The sequence below is a fragment of the Arabidopsis thaliana genome (genome assembly GCF_000001735.4).
Source record: "Arabidopsis thaliana chromosome 1 sequence".
In the NCBI taxonomy this organism is placed as follows: Eukaryota; Viridiplantae; Streptophyta; class Magnoliopsida; order Brassicales; family Brassicaceae; genus Arabidopsis; species Arabidopsis thaliana.
The window spans coordinates 12,993,665-13,015,809 of record NC_003070.9 but is presented as its reverse complement, the minus strand read 5'-3'; the positions used below and the strand labels follow the sequence as shown (position 1 = coordinate 13,015,809).

The window sequence follows — 22,145 nt, the reverse complement described above, 5'->3', positions numbered from 1 at the left end:
TCAACCCTATAACAAAATCTTTAAACAAATCTCTCAATTAAACATAAAATTGGCAAAGACAAAAAATCAAAATATATTTAAGTTTTTTTGGGCCGATATGAACCCGTTTTGGGCGAAACCCTATGAATCCTTTAGCCCTAAAGACCCGGTTTCTCCTAAAGCTTGTGTCCGTTGTTTTTGAGGACTACAGCGGATTAATTCACGGGCTTTGGTCATAATTGACATGCCTATCAAATACTACAAAATAACCATCATTTGATCTTTGCAAAAAGTGAAATTCATCATTTAATATATTTATATATCCTAACAAATTAGGAATATAAGATCCGGGTGAAGCACGGGTTATCAATCTAGTTTTAAAATTAAATGATTATGTATTATATATAAAAGTTTGTAAATTTTATTATTTTATAAGATTTAATATTTTATAGTTTAGAATTGTTATTAAGGAAGGGTATACCACATAATAATTTAATTTTAAAACTAGATTTCATTTTTTATAGTGGACGTTTTCAGTTTTGTTATCAATGGAGATGTTGGCAAAATGGATTGCTTTCGTTGCAGTTGGACTCAGACTTTTCTTCCCTAAGCATTTCCCAGGTGATGACATCATTCTTGTTGTGCCTTGTTGATTTGTATCTTTGTATTGTTGTCAACTTTGTCATACAATCGCTGAAGATGTCTCGAATCTTAAAATGTTAGTGAAACATCGAGCAGAGCAAGAATCTATGGTTTTTGTTTCTTCTGATTATGTTGCATACCCATATACTACCTCAAGCTCGGTTCTATATATAAAAGAATCTCATTTCTCAACTATATGTTTGTCCTACTGTAAGAAAAAAGTTCTGAAATATGTTTCTCTGTAAATTGCTTATGGATTTCGTTTCGTATATGCAGTCGTCGAATGTTTGTCGTTTTGGTATTGCAAAAGGGGATTGAACGACACGTTGTTTATAAGATTCTCTGCGAACTTACAACAGAGGTCAAACCAAACTGAACCAGCATAAAATTGTTCATGGGATCACGGTGGTTAAGCTTTAACCAAAAAGATTTCAGGTCTTTATTAAACCAAAATATTAAAATCCTGGATTTATTTGTTACTAAACCAAACTTTGTGCACATCACAATTGTGGCGTAACGTAAACAAAGATGGAATTCGAATTTTCATTTACGAAATGGGCGTCTTTTCTTTCATTTTTTTTTTTCGTCGTCAACTTAAACTTTTTATTAATAAAGTCAAGGTACATTGTTCCAAGATATTACATAACCAGATTGGTTCGTTCTTGCACTTTTCGCTAGAGAATCTGCTACATGGTTCGCGTTTCTAGAGATCTTTATAAAGCTAAAAGCATGTCGAGCGTTATTTATCTGCAGGATGTCTCTGATATACGAAGAGACTGTAGTATGTTCCCATCTTTGTAAGGGATGTGCAGCTTCGTTCATCTCTAATGCTTTGTAAAGATCCATGTTGTCACCTGCAAAAGTAACACGTGAATATCCCAGGTTTCTGACTTGGAGCACCGCCATTCTAAGTGCTTCTGCTTCAGTCTCAAGAGAAGAGACCATAAGGGAGATAGCAGCAGAGCCTTGAAGAAGGAGGGCAGCGTCCTTGTTATAGAGTGCCCAACCAATGCCGGCTTGTTGCGTAGGTGAAAGCCAGGAGCCATCTGCAAAACAACAGTAGGCGTCAGAGCTGTGAATTGCCTCTTCCATAGTACATATTTCCTTCGTTGGCAGCTTCACATTATTCGATTGACTACATGGCTTATTCTGATTTAATTTGCATGCCTCATTCCACACAGATAAATCAACGAGCGCTTGACTAATGACATCAGGAACAACCATTCTTTTGTTTTCAAAAATGAGAGCATTCCTCATCTTCCAAATTCGCCACCCAAGGAGGAATAAAAGTTTCAGCTCATTGGCATGGTTTCTATTAATCATGATTAGGTCCTGCAAATTATCGGCTAGATTGTGGGCATTAAGAAATTCACCTGAAGGAGTTGAAATAGGAGTGAGGTCCCAGATTTCCTTCGTGAGCTTGCATTGAAACAAAAGGTGATTTACTGTTTCATCTTCTTCGCCACACAGCTGACAGATGGCATCTACCCGTAGGCCTCGTTTCTTCAAATTATCTGCAACAGGCAAGCCATTATGCAAGGAGCGCCACCAAAAATGCTTAAGTTTTGGAGGGACGTCCACATTCCAAATGTACTTAAAAAGAAAATGAGTGTGTTGGCTGTTCACAGTAGCGTCTTGCTCAATTCCTCTTCTACGAACTGCATAATAGCCAGATTTGACAGAGTAGCTACCATCTTTTGAATAAATCCAAGTTATACTATCACTGACCCCCACTAAAGATGGTCTAATAGCCTTTATTAGATTTCTGTCTTCCAAAGCTATTACCTTATCTATCAACTCCTCATTCCACCGAGTGGTACCTGGTATGAAAAGATCCTTAACCAGTTTTAGTGAGGTACGAACATTTTCCTAGCGTTTAGGGGCACGCGGTGGGTTCGATGGAAGCCATTTATCTTGCCATATATTTTTTCTCTGCCCATTACCAACTACCCATTTTAGTCCATCAGCTAGAAGTGTATTACCTTGCATTATGCTTCTCCAAGCATGGCTAGATTGCCACTTGACACCAGCTTCCAACAAACTTGAGTGGGGATAATATTTAGCTTTGTAAAGCCTTGCTAGTAGTGAGTGAGGTTGTTGGAGAAGCCTCCAGCTTTGTTTGGCAATCATAGCAAGGTTAAAGTCCTTTAAGAGCAGGTCCAATGAAAGGCTTTAAAGGGCTCTAGAGCAAAAGACTCTTCCTATAAAAGCCCAAAGGAACGTTCCTAAATTAAGAGGTTTTTGTGAAGCTAAAGGGACTTGACGTGTCACAGCCTGATTGGTCGTGAGTTTGATAAAACAATTTTTTTTTTTCCCTTTCCCATCTCTTTCTCACTGTCTCTCAGCTGCTCTTCTCTGTTTTTTTTTCTGATCTCTCTGAAATCAATTGATCTTCAACATTTTTATTTCCAAAGAGACCCAATTTAAGATTCCACCATTGGACATAAAAAATATAAAAACCCATCATAATCTCTAAACTATACAAATTCTTAAAATTTATTACTATAAAATTTTAAAGAGACTCTGTCAAGGGCTTACCATTGAACATGCTCTAAGTCTCTGATGCCAAGTCCACCCATCTTCTTTGTGTCATTGATTTTGCTCCAAGCTACCCAGGAAATTTTATTATGATGTTGTGTGCTGGCCCACCAAAACTTGCGAATGACTGAGGTGATTTCCTTGATAAGTTTGATACACAACATGAAACATGACATACAGTAAGATGGGAGAGCAGTGGCAACAGCTTTGATGAGGACTTCTTTCCCTGCAGGAGAGAGAAAATGAGAATACCAACTTTGGAGCTTCTGTGAAACTCTGTGGTGAAGGTAAGAAAAAGCATTATATTTACTCCTGCCAACAAATTCAGGTAAACCAAGGTATCGTCCAAAACCACTAATTTTAGTGACTCCCATAATATTAGTAAGATCATGTTTTTGTTGACAGTTGAGTCCCTTGCCAAAAGTAACGGCAGACTTTTGGAAATTAACTTGCTGACCTGATGCTGCATGTTATTGGTTAAGAACTTGCAGGAGGGCAGTACATTCCTCCACTGTAGCCTTACAGAACAGGAGGGAATCATCAGCGAATAGCAAGTGAGATATAGGAGGGCCGTTTCTGCTTGCCTTAAATCCATGCAGTTTACCTTGATGAATATTATGACGGATTAAGGCTGAGAGTCTTTCAGAATATAATAAATACAAGTACGGAGAGATGGGATCACCTTGTCTAATACCTCTCTGTGGGAGGATGTTGCCAATTGGAGAACCATTGACAAGGACTGAGTAAGTGACAGTGGTGATACATTCCATAATCCACGCACACCATCTTTCAGCAAAACCAAGCTTCTTCATAATTGCTTCAAGAAAAGACCATTCAACTTTATCAAAGGCCTTACTAATATCTAATTTGAAAGCCATATATGGTTGTTTAAGATTCCGAGTCTGTAAGGAATGAATCAGCTCATGTGCTATAAGAACATTATCAATGATCATCCGACCCGGAATGAATGCAGTTTGGTTTTCTGAGATGATAAATTGGAGCCAAGGTTGGAGTCTATCAGCCAAGATTTTAGAGATAAGCTTATAGGCAACATTACACAAGCTAATAGGTCTGTAATCTTTGACTTCTAATGGATTCTCGACCTTTGGGATTAAGCAAATATGAGTGTGATTGAGTTTTGGGTCTAAGGTACCCGTATTAAAAAAGTTTTGGACATACTGAAACACACCTTTGCTTAAGACCGCCCAATGATCTTTATAGAATCCAGCTCCAAGACCGTCTGGACCAGGTGATTTATCTCTATTCATACTGCATAGGGCATGAGAGAGCTCCTCTTCTGTAACCGGCTTGGTCAAATGGTTGTTCATTTCCTCTGTAACTCTAGGCTGAATAGACGTCAATACCTCTTCCATGTTGTTGCTGCCATGCGAAGTGAAAAGAGTGCTGAAGTAAGTCTCCACAAGGTTGTAAATTTCATCCTCTTTAGTACAAACGTTACCCTGCTCATCTACAAGGGAAGTGAGACGATTAAAATTCCTCCTCTGTTTTGTTTTCGCATGGAAGTACCGTGTATTTTTATCTCCAGCTTGAAGCCATTGAACTCTACTCTTAGTTCTCCAATATTCCTCTTCCAGCCGATATTCCTTAACCAACTGATTTTTGAGATCATTGATATGAGCATAGTTTATTGGAAGAGTCTCATAAGCCTTATGCAACTTACTCTTAAGCTCTTGAATTTTCTTCTGGGAGTTGGTAATGTGCTTCGACTTCCATCGGGACAGACTAACACGACATTTCTTGAGTGCAAGATGAAAGTTTGTGTTCTGAATGTCTTGACATTGTGTAGTCCAGACTTTGTGAATTTCTTGCTTTACAGCAGGATCAAATCTCCATCTATTATCATAAAGGAACAATTTATATCCTCTCCATTTTCTGTTTCCTGTATCCAACAAAAGGCACCTATGATCAGAGCCACCCCATGACATCAACTGAACATATGCTCTTGGAAAGAGATCTTGCCAATCTGAAGTAGCCACTGCTCGGTCAATTTTTGATTTGATTTGATGTGATAATGAGATCGATGGCCCGTCCACGTAAATTTCCTCCTATCGTCTTGATGTCATGAAGACCTGAAGAATTAAGCATTTGTCGAAAAGTCTTGAAAGAAGCCTCAGATCGAGAAGGGCCGCCTGATTTTTCTTCATTAGTCTTGATGTCATTAAAGTCACCAAGAACCAGACGTGGTTTACTTTGATAGAGTCCTGCTTCTGCCCAAAAAATCATTTTCTTCCACAAGGCATTTCGCTCTTTATATTCTGGATTACCATAGATATAAGTAAGACGAAAAGCAGGTGAACCGGATTCCGATATATACATATCAGTATAATGGAGAGTAGGTGATGATAGAAAATCCAGCTTAACCTCATCATTCCAAAAAACTGCCATACCACCGCTAAGCCCTTCCGGATTCACAACAAAATGGTGGGCATATCCAAGATCATTACATAGACTTTGTACATATTCTTGACCGTTCTTAGTTTCTATGAGGAACACTACATCAGGTTTAGAAGACTGCCTTATGTCTTTTAAATACGGAATTGTCAGAGGGTTCCTCTTAAGTCCCTGACAATTCCAGTGTAATATCTTCATTTTGGCGATGGTGGTTTAGGGGTTGCCACCTCCCCTTGAGTGAGTATTGGATCTTGCGTCCTTTGGCAACTTGTTGCAGCTTGATCTTCATCAAAAAGGTTATCCCCTTTCCTTTTGCGAATACTATCTGCTGTGTTTCTAAGAGCATCAAGCTCTTCTTGAGGTTGCAACTGTGTCGGTCCCATTTCTTCTGAGTGAAGTGTTGGCTGGGTTTGAATGGGATTCTCTTCTCCTTCTTGCATAGATTCATCATTACCAGCAGTCAATAAATTAGCTGCTCTGGTGCGAATTGTAAGAGTCTCAGATGCTTCACCAGTTTCTCTAACAACTATAGGAATAGGGCCAGCAACATGTGTTGAGGAACTAGAACCTTCCTGCATAGGTTCGTCATCCCCTTGATTAATGCCTTGCATCGGTTCTATAGCTTGTCTAGTTGCTTCAACGTTCAACTGGAGCACAATGCTTTGATGGTTACAAGCTAATTCATCATGCAGCAATGACCCACATCTAAAGCAGAATTTCTTCAGTTTAGCGAAAACAAACCTAACCATGACTGGGACTGTGGCAGGTTCGAATTCAACAGATCGTACTAAGATTCAACGATCGGAGATGTTCATTGTAACATGAGCCCAGACTTCACCTTCAGCATCCGCAGTGGCTTCTATAATTTTGGTTTCATCAATATGCCCCAGAACCCCTGCTGTCTCTCTAATAACTGGGTCTGTCCTAAAATCTTCAGGAATATGCAGAATTTTAACCCAAAAGGAGATTTGGGAGAGAAAATTTGACAAGGTACGATTGGTCCATCGATCAACAGCCACCATCCAGAAATTATGGTGCCAAGGGCCATTTTCTAGGACAGACATGAGATGGTGTTCAGCTTTAAAGAAGAATTGAACAGTACCGTCATCATTAATTCTACTTGTAACCCTTCCATCCAATCTCCAAGCTTTAGGCAAAGCACCTTTAAGTCCTGCTGGTTTCTGATGTTGAGGGTTTAGACCTTTGACAATTAGGCTGAGACGATTATCTATATCACGCGAGCGCCTCGCTTCAGCTGACATCTTCAGAGGAGCTCTCTCAGATCCTAGATCTAAATTTTGAAGCGCTTGCCATAATTCTTTATCCATGGATTCAGAGAAGACAACAACAGTCAAAGAGAACAACACGAACGGACCGGCAGAGACACCGGAGAGTAAAATCCGCACTAGGACGACAAAGAGATCACCAGAAAATTGAGGCGGTGGAAGTCGGTGGAGGATCACTGTAGAATCGCCCAGAAGGAAGAGAGAGAAAAGGTTTTCCGCGGTCTTTTCTTTCATTTTGAATTCTGAAATTTCTATATAACAGAAATAAAATTAGAATTATAGCAAAGGAAATAAAAAAGCCGTTTAAAGAAGAAAAGCGTCTACTACAAGTTTCTCTCTAATATCTCTTGTATATTTTAAGAACCCCAAATTCTCATTTTCGAATAGTCTGCCGAAGAGTAACGGTGGTTTTGCGGCGGGTCACCGGCGATGGTGATCTAGGAAGGCCGTTCTCTGATTTCGGCTAGGTTAATCCATTCTAAGGTTAGTTATAAGCGGTCTCCCAAATTCCGATGAATCTGTTTCTGATGTGTGTTTCTCTGTTACTTGATTCGATTACAATTACTTTTATTCTGTTAATCTTCTTGAATTTTATGAGTCTTGTTCGAGTGATTATGTGGTTTTACGCTTTCAATACTGATATAGGAAAAGAGAAAGGAGTAATGAACACGTGTACTGTGGAGATTAGAAGTTGGATCAATGGCTGAGATTGTTTGGATGCTAACAGAAGAGAAAAGAAGCGTTAAAAGGAAACGAAGAGGAAAAATAATCATTCATGAAAAATTGTGTTGAGTTGTTATCTTCTTCTTCTTCATTTGTTCTCTGTTTCTCTGAGAGTTCTATTTTGAATTATCATAGCTATTTCTTCATTGTGATAGAGCTGTTTCTACTTCTAAGCTTTATCACATGAGATTTTGATTCTCGTTTTATGAACGACGATTCAATGTGTGTTTGTGATTGGGTTAATTGAGAAATTGTGGTTTAACTGTATCAAAGGTATCAGAGCCATCTCTTTCCTCGGAATCAATGGCAGGAACTAGATCACGATTTGAACAAAGGATTGCGGAACAAAATCTAGAGATGGACAAGATGGTGGCTAAACTGTTGGACGCGATTCGACTAATCTCCGATCGGGTGAGTATTGCATCATCGAGTGGTCATCCACAACATCAACGATCATATCAGGCGATTTCAGCTATTCATGACGCTATGTATCCGTCATCGAAAGTGGTTTGTGGTCACAAATCTGGTATGGATTCGAATTACTCCGCTGTTACTCGTTTATCGAAACTAGATTTTCATAGATTTAGTGGAGATCGAGTAAGAGAATGGTTGTTTAAGCTGGAACAGTTCTTCTCTCTTGATTTTACACCGAAGGAGTTGAAAGTACGAGTCGCATCGAGTCATTTTGATGTAGTTGCAAAGAAGTGGCACCAATCGTTGTTGGACACTGATTTTGGGGTTAAATTGTTGAGTAATTGGAAACGTATAAGCTTGTGTTGCAGGAACGTTTTGCTGAAGTTTTAAATGATCCAATTGTTGAGTTGAATCAATTGCAGGAAACAGATGGAATTGACGAGTATCATGCTCGTTTTGAGTTGATTAGCTCTAGAGTGAACTTATCTGAAGAGTCCTTGGTTAATGCATATTTGAAAGGATTGCAGTTGGATACTCAAATAAATGTTAGAATGTTTCAGCCTCATTCAATCCACCAATGTTTGATGCTAGGGAGGGGATATGAGAAGGCTCATCCCAAGAAGAACAGTCTAAACAATTGTTGTGTTGCTAAATGGAGTGAAAATAACAGTCAGTCTAAAGGGATTTTATCATCTAAACCAGAGCATGTTCATAACACAGTTCTTCTTACTAGCATGGAGAGACCTAAGGATCCTACAACACAACCTCACAAAGTCTTGTCCATTGAAGATAGGAGTAAGAATAATCAAAAACTTTGTTACTTTGGTGATGAGAAGTACAAAGAAACACGGTTTGAAGCTGAAGAAGATAGTGGGAAAATGGAAGAAGTACATATGGAGAAGGTTGAATTGGAGAAAACAGGCATAGTAGCTCATATTTCAGTTAATGCAATTTCAGGAGTTTCTGATTACCGCACGATGAGGGTGAAAGGTTTATATGAGAAGCAAGTATTGTCTATACTCATTGACCCGGATTCTACACACAGTTTCATGGATTCCAAAGTAGCTGAGAAGTTGAAATGTGTTTTAAAACCTGCAAGTATGGCTCAAGTTTCAGTAGCTGATGGGAGATTGTTGGGACTTAATGCTAAAATAGATAAGTTCCAATGGGAATTAAGAGGTACACAACTTCAGGCTGATCTTATGGTAATTACCTTGAGAGGGTGTGATATGGTATTAGGTGCTCAATGGTTGGAGACATTGGGGCCAATAACTTGTGATTTTAAGAAGTCGGTGATGCAATTTCACATAGGACAGAAAAAGGTTCCTCTTCAGGGTATTAGGCAAGGCTCCGTCAGAGATGTGAAAGCAATTAAGCTTAATAAGCTGAGCGAGGATCAACTTCAACTTTCCATGATGTCTGTTCCTGAAGTTCCTACTGAGGAACATCACTCTAGCTAAGCAGATTTTGAAGGGGAGCAGTTGGTGGAAAGTTGCTTGCAGCAACATGTAGCGATTTGTGCCACAAAATCGATTGAAATCTTGGCATTGATTGATGCAAGTTAAGAACTGAAATTATACAAGGTTGTTGGTTCTTCAAAACGACAAATCACAGGTTTGGTTTTGGAAATGGCTGATTGGTGTGTGCAGTCAACTATTGTGAAGCATGAACATTGTTTAGATCAACTATTTGATAATTGGCCTCCTATGGTACAAAAAAAGATAAAGAAGGAAAAGGTTTTGAAGAGTTGGAAGTTTAAGTTCAAACCTATAAAGGAGAACATAAAGCAACGGTATAATCAAGTTTTCTGTGTCTCGGATTCTTGCATTGACATGTTGACTGTTCATCATGAGGAAATGCTACATGATCACATTAGAGAGGTGTTTAAAAGCTGGAGTAGAAGATTGCCATTGTGTGTTCTGTTTAGACGTAACTCACAGGAGATTCTAAGAGGTAACAACTTGGAACGGAAGATGCAAAAACTGAAGTGTCCCAAATCCTGGAAGTTTAAGTTTAAATATTGGGACTTGAGGGGATATGAACAGAATCAACGTCGTCAATACATGGTTCCACTGTTAGTTCTGTTGCATATGCTACTCATTTCTTGGTTGGAATCGATGTGGATAAGAAACAGTCGCGTTGAACTTCGATCGAACCGACTATGGGATCCTTGGGGGTTTCTAGTTGAAGATGAAACAGAGATTACTTGGAGTTCATGTATGATTGGTTGCAACAATATCTTCTTTTCGAAGTTCAACCATGTGGGCATGGTTGTTTGGGGCGGAAGGATTTGATATAGGAAAAGAGAAAGGAGTAATGAACACGTGTACTGTGGAGATTAGAAGTTGGATCAATGGCTGAGATTGTTTGGATGCTAACAGAAGAGAAAAGAAGCGTTAAAAGGAAGCGAAGAGGAAAAATAATCATTCATGAAAAATTGTGTTGAGTTGTTATCTTCTTCTTCTTCATTTATTCTCTGTTTCTCTGAGAGTTCTATTTTGAATTCTCATAGCTATTTCTTCATTGTGATAGAGCTGTTTCTACTTCTAAGCTTTATCACATGAGATTTTGATTCTCGTGTGATAGAGCTATTTCTTCATTTGATCGCCCACTCTCCAATAGCCACGCGTCAGCTTCTAGAATACTCTTTATTCCCACTTGATGTCGCACGTGTCACTCCACACGTGTGGTTCTGCAACAAATCTTCCCCCTCTAGCAGAACCTTGACCTCAAAGTTTTAAGCATCAAGACCCAGAAACTTCTGTTGACGATCAAACAGAAACTTCCAAGTAGCCTCTTCCACTGGTTCACCAATCCATTTCACCAACACCATTGTAGCAGCCCTTCCCTGACGCTTAACCAACTTCCTTTCAAGTATGTACTCAGGAGCTTTCTCAAAAATGTCAGGTAAGACCGATGGAAGCTGAGTAGAAGTAGTAACATTCCCCACCATCACCTTTAATTGCGAGACATGAAAGACGGGGTGGACCTGAGAATTCCCTGGCAACGCCAACTTTTAAGCCACCTCGCCACACTTCTCAATAATCTTGTAAGGACCAAAATATTTCGGAGACAACTTTTGATTCACTCTCAAAACCACAGACTGCTGCCTATAAGGTTGCAACTTGACATACACAAAATCACCAATGTCAAAAGTCCTCTCAGTCCTGTGTTGATCAGCAAACTGCTTCATCCTGTGCTGAGCTCTCATCAAGTGAAATTTAAGAAAAAGTAACATGTTCTCCCTTTCTTGTAACGATCTAGCCACAACTGCCACCTTCGACTTTCCTGGCAGATAAGGTAGATGGATAGGAGGAGCTTGACCATACACCAGCTCAAATGGTGTCATCTGACTAGAAGAATGGTAATTGGTATTATACCAATATTCAGCCAATGGCAACCACTTGTTCCACAAGTGAGGTCTTGCGTGACACATACAACGTAGATAATTCTCCAAGCACCGATTCACCACCTCCGTTTGACCATCACTTTGTGGATGGTAAGCACTAGACATTCGCAATTCCACTCCCTGCAACTTGAAAAACTCCTTCCAAAAGTCGCTAGTGAACAGAACATCCCTGTCACTCACAATAGAAGTAGGACAACCATGATGCTTGTACACATTATCCAAGAAAGCCTGAGCCACTGTAAGAGCACTGTAAGGGTGTGCGAGAGCAACAAAATGTGCAGCCTTACTCAAACGATCAACCACAACCATAATCACTGACTTTCCTCCAGAATTTGGCAGTCCCTCAATAAAATCCATAGACACATCACACCATATCTTATCAGGAATTGGCAATGGCTGAAGCAACCCGGGATAAGCCGCATTATCACTCTTGCATTGTTGACAAGTACCACAACTTCTAATAAAAGCTTGTATGTCCTTCACCATTCCTTTCCAATAGAACAAGCTCTTGACTCTTTGGTGAGAAGCATCACGTCCAGAACGACCTCCCATTCCTGAACAGTGAAGCCATTGTAGCAGCTTATTCGTAATCTCCACATCATTAGGCACCACAATCTTACTCTTCCTCCTTAAAATGTCTTGACTCCAGGAATAGTGTTTCTTAGCATCAGGGTGTTGTTGTAGAGCTGAAATTATGTCTTTTAAAACTCCATCAGACTCATAGGCAACCTGAATCTCCTTCAAGAAATCACACTCAACAATCGATAAAGCCATGTGCAACACCTCAGACCCTTCAACTCGAGACAATGCATCAGCCACTAAATTCTCCTTGCCTTGTCGATATTGTATCTCATAGTCGAATTCCAGCAACTTGGGAAGCCACTGCTGTTGAACTGGAGTATTCAACCGCTGCTCCAATAGATACTTCAAGCTACGTTGATCAGTTTTGATGATAAAGTGACTAGGCAGCAAATAATGTCTCCACTTCCTGACTGCAAAGATGAATGCCAATAGTTCCTTTTCATAAATTGACAAGTGTAGCTGCTTCCCTTTAAGTTGGCGACTAATGTAAGCTAGAGGGTGTCCCTTCTGCATCAACACCGCTCGTATGCCCTGACCACATGCATCCGTTTCCACCATGAACTGTTTATCAAATACAGGTAACGCCAAAACGGGTGCATTGCACAAAACTGCTTTAAGAGTATCAAAGGCACTCTGTGCTTCAAGTGACCAACAAAACCCATCAGTTTTGGTTAGAGCGTGTAGTGGTCCTGCAATAACTCCAAAATTCCTTACAAACCGCCTGTAGTAGCCAGCAAAACCCAAGAAACCCCGAACTTGCTTCACAGTCGTGGGAGTTGGCCACTCTTTAACTGCTTGAATCTTAGCTGGATCAGTTTCTATTTCCCGAGCACTAATGAAGTGTCCTAAGTGCTCCTTACTACCCTTAGCAAACAACTTGTGCAACCTCATCACCTCAAAAACCAATCGTAAATGCTCCTTGTGCTCTTCTATTGAGGAACTGTATATCAGAATATCATCAAAGAAAACCAGAACAAACTTCCTCAGGAAATCTCTGAAGACCGAATTCATTAAGCTTTGAAAAGTCGCAGGGGCATTAGTAAGGCCGAAGAGCATTACTAAGTACTCAAAATGTCCATTATGAGTCTTAAAAGCTGTCTTTTGAATGTCATCCGGATCCATACGCACCTGATGATACCCTGCTCTTAAATCAATCTTAGAAAACACCACAGAACCTCCCAATTCATCCATTAGATCTTCAATCAACGGAATGAGAAATCTGTCTTTAACTGTCATACCATTCAACTCCGTGTAGTCGACACACAACCGCCAAGTGCCATCTTTTTTCTTGACGAGAACCACAGGCGAAGCAAATGGACTAGAGCTGACTTGAATAGTACCGCTTTTAATCATATCCTGCACAATCTTATCAATCTCATCCTTCTGATGCACAACATAACGGTAAGGTCTCTGATTCACTGGATTAGCACCCTCCAATAACTTAATTTTATGGTCATGCTTCTCCCTGAATGGTGGTAAGTCTGTTGGCTCTGCAAACACATCCGGAAATTCCTCCACAATGTTTTGCACCACTGATTCTTCCACTACATCACTGGTCAACGCACTAATAGAACCAATTTCCTGCTCTTCATCACTCACAACCTCCCGAACACACACCATCGCCAACTGAATCTGATCTGCCTGCGTCTTCTGAAGTTTATGAGCTTTAATATCACGCACAGAACCAGTTATAATTCCATGTAACCAAACCCTCTGATTCTTATAGAAAAACTGCATTTCCAGCTTCTTAAACTCCCAAGAAATACGTCCCAATGTCTCCAACCACTGCACACCTAACACCATATCAACCCCTTGCAATGGAATCAAAAGAATGTCTGATTGAAAGGTAGTAGACTGCAGCTTCCAAGTAAACCCTTTAATCTGTCCATCCACATTCAATTTCCTACCATCTGCAACTGCCACTTTAGTTAACCCTGCTGACTCCACATGACAACCCAACTTAGCAGCCACCGTTGAGTCAATGAAATTATGAGTAGATCCCGAATCAATGAGAATGAAAAGGTCTCGCTTATCAACTGTTCCTTTCACCCCCATTGTCTTATAACCAGAAATGCCAGAAACTGCGTTTACAGAGATCTGAGGCATTGGTTTTTGTTCATGGTCATCATCACTCAAAACTTCCACAGCGTCCTCAAACTCTTCATCAACATCCATCCGAAATAATTGAGTCTTCTTATGTACCAAATAATGCTCCGGAGTAAACTTCTCATCACAAAAGTAACAAAGTCCCTTTGCTCTTCTCTCACTCATCTCTTGTTGAGATAGCCGCTTAGGTTGCTGGCTAACTGGCTTATAAGAACTCTTGTTACCAAATGATCACTCTTCTGCTCCACTTCCTTAACAGGTCTGTATGAACCTCCTGATCTAGTACCCTTCTGCGACCAAGTTGAAGAAACTGTCTTCTTAGGATGAGCCCTCTCATAGTACTTGCCCAAACGCAAACAGTCCCTCACCGTTTTCGGTTCAAACATTCTCACATGCATTTGTGTATCAGTTCTCAGCCCTGCCAAATACACACTCACCAAGTACTCTTCCGACAAGTTAAGCCTCACCTTAATCAACTCAAATTGCTGATGATACTCCACAATTCCATCAGTCTCCTGAAGTTTCTTTAACTCTGCCATTGGATCATCACAAGCATCTTCAAAGCGATCCTTCAGCAACTTCACATACTCTGGCCAATTAAAAAACACATCTAACCCAATTCCAGACTGAATAAACGAGTGATGCCATGTAGCAGCATGACTATCAAAGTGTATTGCAACCATCTTAACCTTCATCTCTTCCGGGGTAAAATCCACACCAAAAAATTCTTCCACCTTAAACAACCACTCATTGATTCTACTTCCATCAAATCTAGGAAAATCAATCTTCCCCAACCTAGTAAGATTACCATATTGATTATTCACCTCCTGTCTTACCATCTCAGGTCGAAAATCCCGTTGAAAGTCCCGTTGATGTTCAACAAACCCAGATCTGGCCATCGAAGAAGTTGACGAACGTGGTACACTCCGATCCAACACCTTCTCACCTTCCGTCACCCTCTTCGCCGTCGTTCTACTCATCGCACTCATCATGTCAGCCATGTGCTTCAGCATCGATTTATGCTGCTCAGCCACCATCTCTTCAAGCTTTGTCATACGAGTAGCGATAAGATCCTCCTTCTCAACCCCTTTCCCTTTCACATCCTCCTCCTGACTTGACCTTGTCACCACCATCTTCTCCGAGGAAACGAATGGCTCTGATACCTTTAATACAGAGAAACTATGGATTCTCTGTTTGAATGGCTCAAAATCCTTTGATTAATTAACTCCACAAAACCGGCCAAATCAACGTTCAGGAAACGCCCAAATGACAACTCGCTAGCTCTCAAGATGAGAGGATCTAGCTTACAAAGAAAATAAGAATTTAATGTTTTACAAAGGATTTCGATAAAGATGAGAATGAGCTGAACAATGCTCATATACACGAAGCTAACGGCATCTTTTGATCGCCCACTCTCCAATAGCCACGCGTCAGCTTCTAGAATACTCTTTATTCCCACTTGATGTCGCACGTGTCACTCCACACGTGTGGTTCTGCAACAGTGTATACAGAGGAGGCGGTGGTTGATACGAAAAGGCATATACCGGTGGCCGCTGTGAGGAAGGTGGTTACGGAGGCGGTGACGGAGGTCACAGGGGAGCGGTGGTGGTGACTGGTAAAGTGGTAATTGAAGATCTTTTGGTTTAGCTTTTTTTAAGTATGTTCTCTTCAATCTCTTTTTATGCTGGTTCTATTGATTTTTCTCTTGGATTTGATGCTCTTTCACTTTTCTTTTTGCAGCAGCAAAATTCCAGAGAATTCTATATGAGTTGTTCACAAATCACTTAACGAATGCATTGATATACATGCACACATACATACATGATTCTTTGTTAACTTATTTGCTTGCTTCCTCATTTTCTATCTCCATTCCTTGGTTAGTCATTTACTTCGTCAGTTCCTTGCGTGTGCTTATTTGTTTCCTTATTTTTCTTCTTTAATTCTTTGCTTATGTACTTGTTACATGCATTCATACACACATACACTCATTCATCTATGCATACACACATAAGTATTCTTGCATACTTCCTTGTACAGAGTCATAATTGCTTCTCTGTCTTTGATTTGTTGTTTACTTCTTTGCTTCCTTGATTCTTTGTCTGATTCGTTGCTTACTTGTTTTTCTGCCTTCATGAATTGCTTGCTTAATTTCCAGTGTCCTTGGTTTATCTTTTTACTTCATTGTGTGTTTGCTTCGTTCCTTGTGTCCTTGCTTGCTTCCTTGATTCCTTGCTTACTTGTTTGCTCTCTTATTTCATTGTGTGCTAGTTTGCTTCCTTATTTTTCTATCCTTAGTAACTGTCTCATTTTATCTTCCATTAAGATATGCATTTTGCTTACATAGTTCATTATTTGGTTCATTGAGCGTTTGTCAAGAAAAATTCCTTGTGGTCGTTAATGTCGCTACCTCATAGAATATCTCTTTAGGTGGAATAACTGTTATTAAATAACTTTACTGTCAAGTTGTATGATCATTATTCTCTCCAATTATTTGTTGGTTTTAGTTGTCAAGGTTTGAGTGAGACCTCACGTTTACTTGCAACCATCTTCTGAACTGCCTCATGGATTCTCTGGCACAAGGTTTGAATTCCGTGTCTTTCCCCCAAAGTTCAACAGTTTGATGTGATGCCTCAGATATGGATTAATTTTATGTTTCCTTGTGGTTTAGTGTTCTCATACTCTTAAAAGATCAGTAGTGTATTTGGTGTCTAATTAAAGTTTTCTTTCATTTTATTAATGAAACTAATGAACATGTTTTTCTGTTTGGTAGACACTAATTTAGAGTTTGAGGAGGATATGGAGAGGTCAATATGCGATATGAGAAGCTGAGTAAGCCAACAATCCCCTAATGAGACTACTGTTAATGAGACGTGCCTTCTTGTAAAATAACATGTAGGGAAAAGGAGAAGACGATGATATTCAAACAAGAGAGCTAATATACAAAACAACTTGCTCCATTGGAAGAACGCTGAAGAAAAAAGAAGAGGGTAAATAACAGCCTTACATGTATACACACCTTCTCTATTTCTCTTGTTGTATGACAGAATGTGAAATCTCGATGTGTAGGATGACAAAATTTCAGCATATTGACGAAAATTCTGAGGCTATTTTCTAGAAGAGTGAAAGATTAACTTCTCTTCATTTGACTCTAAAGGTAAAGAAACCTCTTACGGTTTTTTAAGTTTGTCTGAAAGTATGTAATCTATGACTTTGCTATCTTACTAGCTTATCACTTGTCTACATTCTTTTGGAAGCCTATGACTTTGCTTTCTTACTAGCTTTTCCCTTTCCTTCAGTCGTTTTCATTGTCCTTTATGAATGGTTGTCTAGGTGTATGTCACCACTTACCAAAGTATCTTACATGCTTATTCTGCTTGTTGGTCATTACATATAGTTTATCCCCCTTTTGGATCAGTGTTTTTTGTTTCAAAGTAAAGACAAATTGCTAACAAAATAGTGTTAAAATTTCAGCAGACCAGTGGCTCACTTCATAGTGTATATGGCTCAATTGTGGTTGTTAGCATTGCTCACATTATAGGTTGGATTGTTTCCCATTTTCTTCACCTGGTAGACAGAAATATATAGCACAATTTGAGTGAGAAAGAAATTAAAGTTTGTGATTTACTAAATTTTGCAAAGAAGACGAAAGGAGCTGATTATGGCTGCATTCTTGTTTTGTTAGAGCCCTTGTGACTGTACTAGCACCAATCTATGCCGTCTTATATGGGGTGGTTAAACTGGTAAGTAAGACTGATCATGTTTTTTAAGTGTTGAATACCATTTTTAACACAAATAACACAATAAATGTGATTTCAACAGGGAAGATGCTTGAAAGTTACTTAAAGAGAAGCAAATTTTCATTAAGTTCATACTCAGAAAATATGCAGTTTCAGGTATATTATTCCACTACAGTCACAAAATTTATCGTCTCTTTTGTTCATAGCTAATAGACTTCTCAAAATTCTATAGTGATTGAACAGGTACATACCACAAAAACCAGAGATTACGCTATAGACAGAAACGAAGAAAATATTTTTATGGTTCCTTGGTTTCCTTCAATAGCATGATCTAGGTTGATCTCTTGAATCTCTCAACGCATTGCATATGTACTTAGATTCTTACATTCATGCAATGTTAATTCGTTGATTCATTGCTTGATTCTTTACTTACATCATTAGCTTGTTCACTTGCTTTCTTCTTTGTTTCTTTTGCTTGCTTGCTTGTTTCTTTCACTATTTGATTACATGCTTAACTCGTATACTTGATGCTTTCTTTGTTTCTTTGTTTTTTGCTTACCTGCTCCATTGATTGCTTGCTTCCCATTTTGCTTTTTTGATTCTTTGCTTCCTACTTCCTCACTTCGTTGTTTGTTTACATGCTTTAAGTTAACATGTTTCTTCTTTGTTTCTTTGATTCTTGGATTCTTTGATCTTTGTTTACTCAGTTGCTTCATTGGTTGCTTAACTTGTTTGTATGTTTCCTTCTTTAGCACCTTACTTGTTTCATTGTTTACTTACATGCTAAACTTGTTTTCTCAAATTTTTCCTTGATTTGTTTACTTAAACAATTAGAGTAATAAGTGATGAAAATTTGTGTTGAACTCGAAAAATTACAACTATTTGCAACCTAAGACTTCATCGCTTATCTCGCAAATCCATTCGCCTCGAAAACATCTCTGGAAGAACTCAACTTTTCCTCTATCTTCTTAAGCTCTTGGTTTTAGGGTTCAAAATAAATTGGTCTTTGCCACCATTTACGAGTATCACAACAATGTTGGAACTCATTTTTTACAAGTGGCTCCGGCCAACTTTTTGACGTCTTTTCCGGTAAGGTCCGTCACTGGAATGACCGGACTATAGAGTCTTTAGATTCCTTGTAATGAGCACTATAGTATAGTGTAGTTAAAAGTAAAAAATTGAAGTTACTATAAATGAGTAATTGAGGTCCAAAGTGGTGAGCTTGAAAGCTCGTAATAACAAATAATAACATTTGTCCCACATTGGAAGTTTGAAGATCTTTCCTCTAGTATATATAATGCTACACAGTTAACATGGTTCACTAGCTATTGGGAAGGGACATTATGGTTTAGGAGATGCAAGTCCTTTATGCAAAACAAGTCACACGTGCTGGGCCTTGGGCTCTTGGGGAATGTGGACCTTCAAACAATGTTTTTTTTGGGAAAAATACTTATGAGGCTTTGTTGCATTATTTGTAACATTTGTAACATAGTTATGGCCCAAAAACGAAAGCCCATAACAAATTTGGTTTGCATTATCAAAAGAGAATATTCGAATATTCATTAAACGGAATTCCAATTCAAAGTCAAAAACGTGTGTATTAATGGCTCCGCCAATCACGCCCACGACTGTTTAATCTCCGCCGTGATTTGTGGATCGCATATTCTCTCCTCTCCCCTATAAAAGGAATACCTTCTCCTCTCATTTCACTCACTCGTTTCTTGCTAAAGGCTAAACAAAACTTTCTCCCTCTCTCCGTTTCTTCTTAAAGAGTTTATCGTTTATTTCAAGTTCGTAGATTCCGCTATCGAGTGTTGCGATACCGGTCTTATAGTGATTGTATCATGCGGTTTGTTGCTCATAAAACTGCCACACTGCGGGGACTAGTTTTGATTACGGAAAGAGATCATATCTCGCCTTCACTCATTTTCGAAAACCGTATTTTCTAATCGTTTTATAAAGATCTTTGATTTTATTTAAAATCAGGACTTCGCGGTCCTACAAACAATGCGGTCCAAATTCCAAACCCCGTAAGCGAAAAGATAAGTAGACGTGTTGATCAACGCGTGGATTTTCCATCAGCTTGAGAGACTCCATTCTTGGGTTTGATATTTGTTTCAAACACGTATAACCTAACATTAATCAATATTTTTTCCACTTGTGTTGGATTCTTCCTTTCGTTGTTCCCTGTATACTTCAATATTATCTTATAAAAAAAGAGTAACATAGAATATATGTCATCAGATAGTAGGAACATTGCTTCACTCATAAAGAGCTCAACCCCAAGTAACTCAGCCTCATCTTTCTGCTTTTCATTGGTAAGATCAGTTTCTTTAGTGTAAGGAATATTATATATCATTGACTCTAATATGTAAGGAGAATATCTAGACTGTAGTAATCTCTTATTGTTACGGATAACACCTTGAGTCATTGGCCTTGTTCGTTTCCATGTCGCTGGATTCAGCGACAGCGACCAGCGATCAGCTACAGCAACCAGCGACAACATACATTGTTTGTTTGTCTGTCGCTGGATTCAGCGACCAATTACAGCGACAATCGCTAATAACCGTCGCTGTGTTGTTCGTTTGACTGTCGTTATAAACAGTTGCTATATTTTTTTTTAATTAATTATTTTTTGTGCTAATTTATATTTTAAAATCAAAATGTAAATCATATATATCATACACCATGAGAAAAAATAAATTAATATATTTATTTATTTTAGTTTTATCAAATTTAATTTGACTATAAATTAGTTTACATTATTTGAATTTAATTTATTTTAACTTAATTTAATAAGAATTATTTAATTAAACTAGAACTCAAACCCCTCGTGATATCGCAGAGAAAAATATTATAAATTTGTTTATATAATTATTTCTTTAAAACAAATCTAACGCCAAATGATGCATATTATAAATTTTCGTAATTATTCAATAGTATATATATAACTAACCAGAAAAATAATCGTAAATATTTTGACTGAAAATTAAAATATAGGAAAGTTGCAATAAAATACACAAGCGAGAAAAAACAACCGTCAATAAGTTTTACGGAAAGTTGCGATTAAAAGAGACAACCATTCAGAGTGCAAAAGATATTTATTTAAGTTTAATTTAATTTAATTCTGTTTAATTTAACTATTTTTAATTATTTTTTAATTTATATTTTTTTGATCGCTAACTTGTTCGTTTACATGTCGCTGGATTCAGCGACCAAAAACAGCGACTAAACGCTGAAACCAGCGAATGATCGCTAAAATTTTCAGCGACCAAAAATTGCGGTCGCTGGCAACTGTCGCTACTTTTGGTCGCTGAACCAACGACAGGCAAACGAACAACTTTTAGTCGATGTCGCTGGTTTCAGTCGCCAGCGACAGACAAACGAACAAGGCCAATTGACATTGATTCCATCTTTTTTGAAACGGTCGAGATATCTGAAGGATTCATCGAATAAGGCTCTAGTCTCTAGATGCAGTTGTTTTTTTTTTTGGGATTTCAAATCTATGAATCAACATATAACGAAACAAAAATATGATTAAATATATCACAAAACGTTTGATTAAAGTGAGAGAAGACGAACCCTAGTAAACCTAATCTTTGACGAGTAATATCTATCTGTATATATGAAAAAGGCTTTAAGGCCTTATGGATTAAAAGGATATATATAGAGGAAAGTAAAAAAAATATTTATGAGGAAAGGGTAGCTTGATGTTTTTAGTTAGAATATTTTTCTTAGCCCATTGCGATTTGAGTACTCTGGCCATTGTTTTTTTTTCTCAACCCCAAAAAGCAAAAATCACAAGGTTTAGAGTTACTCAGTTAAAAAAGGGTCACTAGTTTGATTTAGAAAGGGTCTCTTTATAGAAGACGAAGAAGCAGAAGCTTCTATCAATCTTTGATTACTTCGTCTACGTAAGAATCTCTTTCTATGGGGAAGCTTGTTTTGATATCTATATAAAGTCTCCTATTTTTTTGTTCTAGGTTGTAACAAACAAATGTGTGTTTATTCACCTAAACACTTCAGTTTGCTTCATTTTTATCTTGTATCGTTGGAAAAAGATCCAAAAAGATCTAATTATGTGTGTTTAGGTACAAGATATAGTACATATAATGCCTTAAATAAATATTTGTTAATTTGCTTAATTTGTATTTGTTACTAATATATAGTATTGATCTAGTGAAAAAAGGAAAAAAGTGTTTATATTGTTCACTTCATGCAAATTTTAAATTCGGTATTTGCTCGTTCACTATTTGAAACTGCGTTCTTTTTTTTTTTGATAACTTAGGTGATTCTAAAGATTTCCTAGGCCCAAAT

The 22,145-nt window shown here is 38.3% G+C and overlaps 1 protein-coding gene, 1 long non-coding RNA gene and 3 pseudogenes across 5 annotated transcripts; 3 read left to right on the top strand and 2 right to left on the bottom strand.

The window, feature by feature from the left end:
* Positions 1 to 1,202: 1,202 nt before the first annotated feature.
* Positions 1,203 to 6,899, bottom strand: AT1G35390 (annotated as a pseudogene; the record flags this gene model as incomplete). The annotated part of the gene is made up of 1 exon: positions 1,203 to 6,899.
* Positions 6,900 to 7,883: 984 nt separating this feature from the next.
* On the top strand, positions 7,884 to 9,454 carry AT1G35380 (annotated as a pseudogene; the record flags this gene model as incomplete). The annotated part of the gene is made up of 2 exons: positions 7,884 to 8,318; positions 8,363 to 9,454.
* Positions 9,455 to 9,622: 168 nt separating this feature from the next.
* Positions 9,623 to 10,137, top strand: AT1G35375 (uncharacterized protein; the record flags this gene model as incomplete). The annotated part of the gene is made up of 2 exons (NM_148511.1): positions 9,623 to 9,947; positions 10,040 to 10,137. The coding sequence occupies 2 exons, from the start codon at positions 9,623 to 9,625 to the stop codon at positions 10,135 to 10,137; spliced, it is 423 nt and encodes a 140-aa protein (NP_683352.1).
* A 594-nt stretch (positions 10,138 to 10,731) lies between these two features.
* On the bottom strand, positions 10,732 to 15,224 carry AT1G35370 (annotated as a pseudogene; the record flags this gene model as incomplete). The annotated part of the gene is made up of 1 exon: positions 10,732 to 15,224.
* A 3,872-nt stretch (positions 15,225 to 19,096) lies between these two features.
* On the top strand, positions 19,097 to 20,123 carry AT1G06883. Its single transcript, NR_139161.1, has one exon. It is a non-coding gene; the product is annotated as an other RNA (long non-coding RNA).
* The last annotated feature ends 2,022 nt before the right edge of the window (positions 20,124 to 22,145 follow it).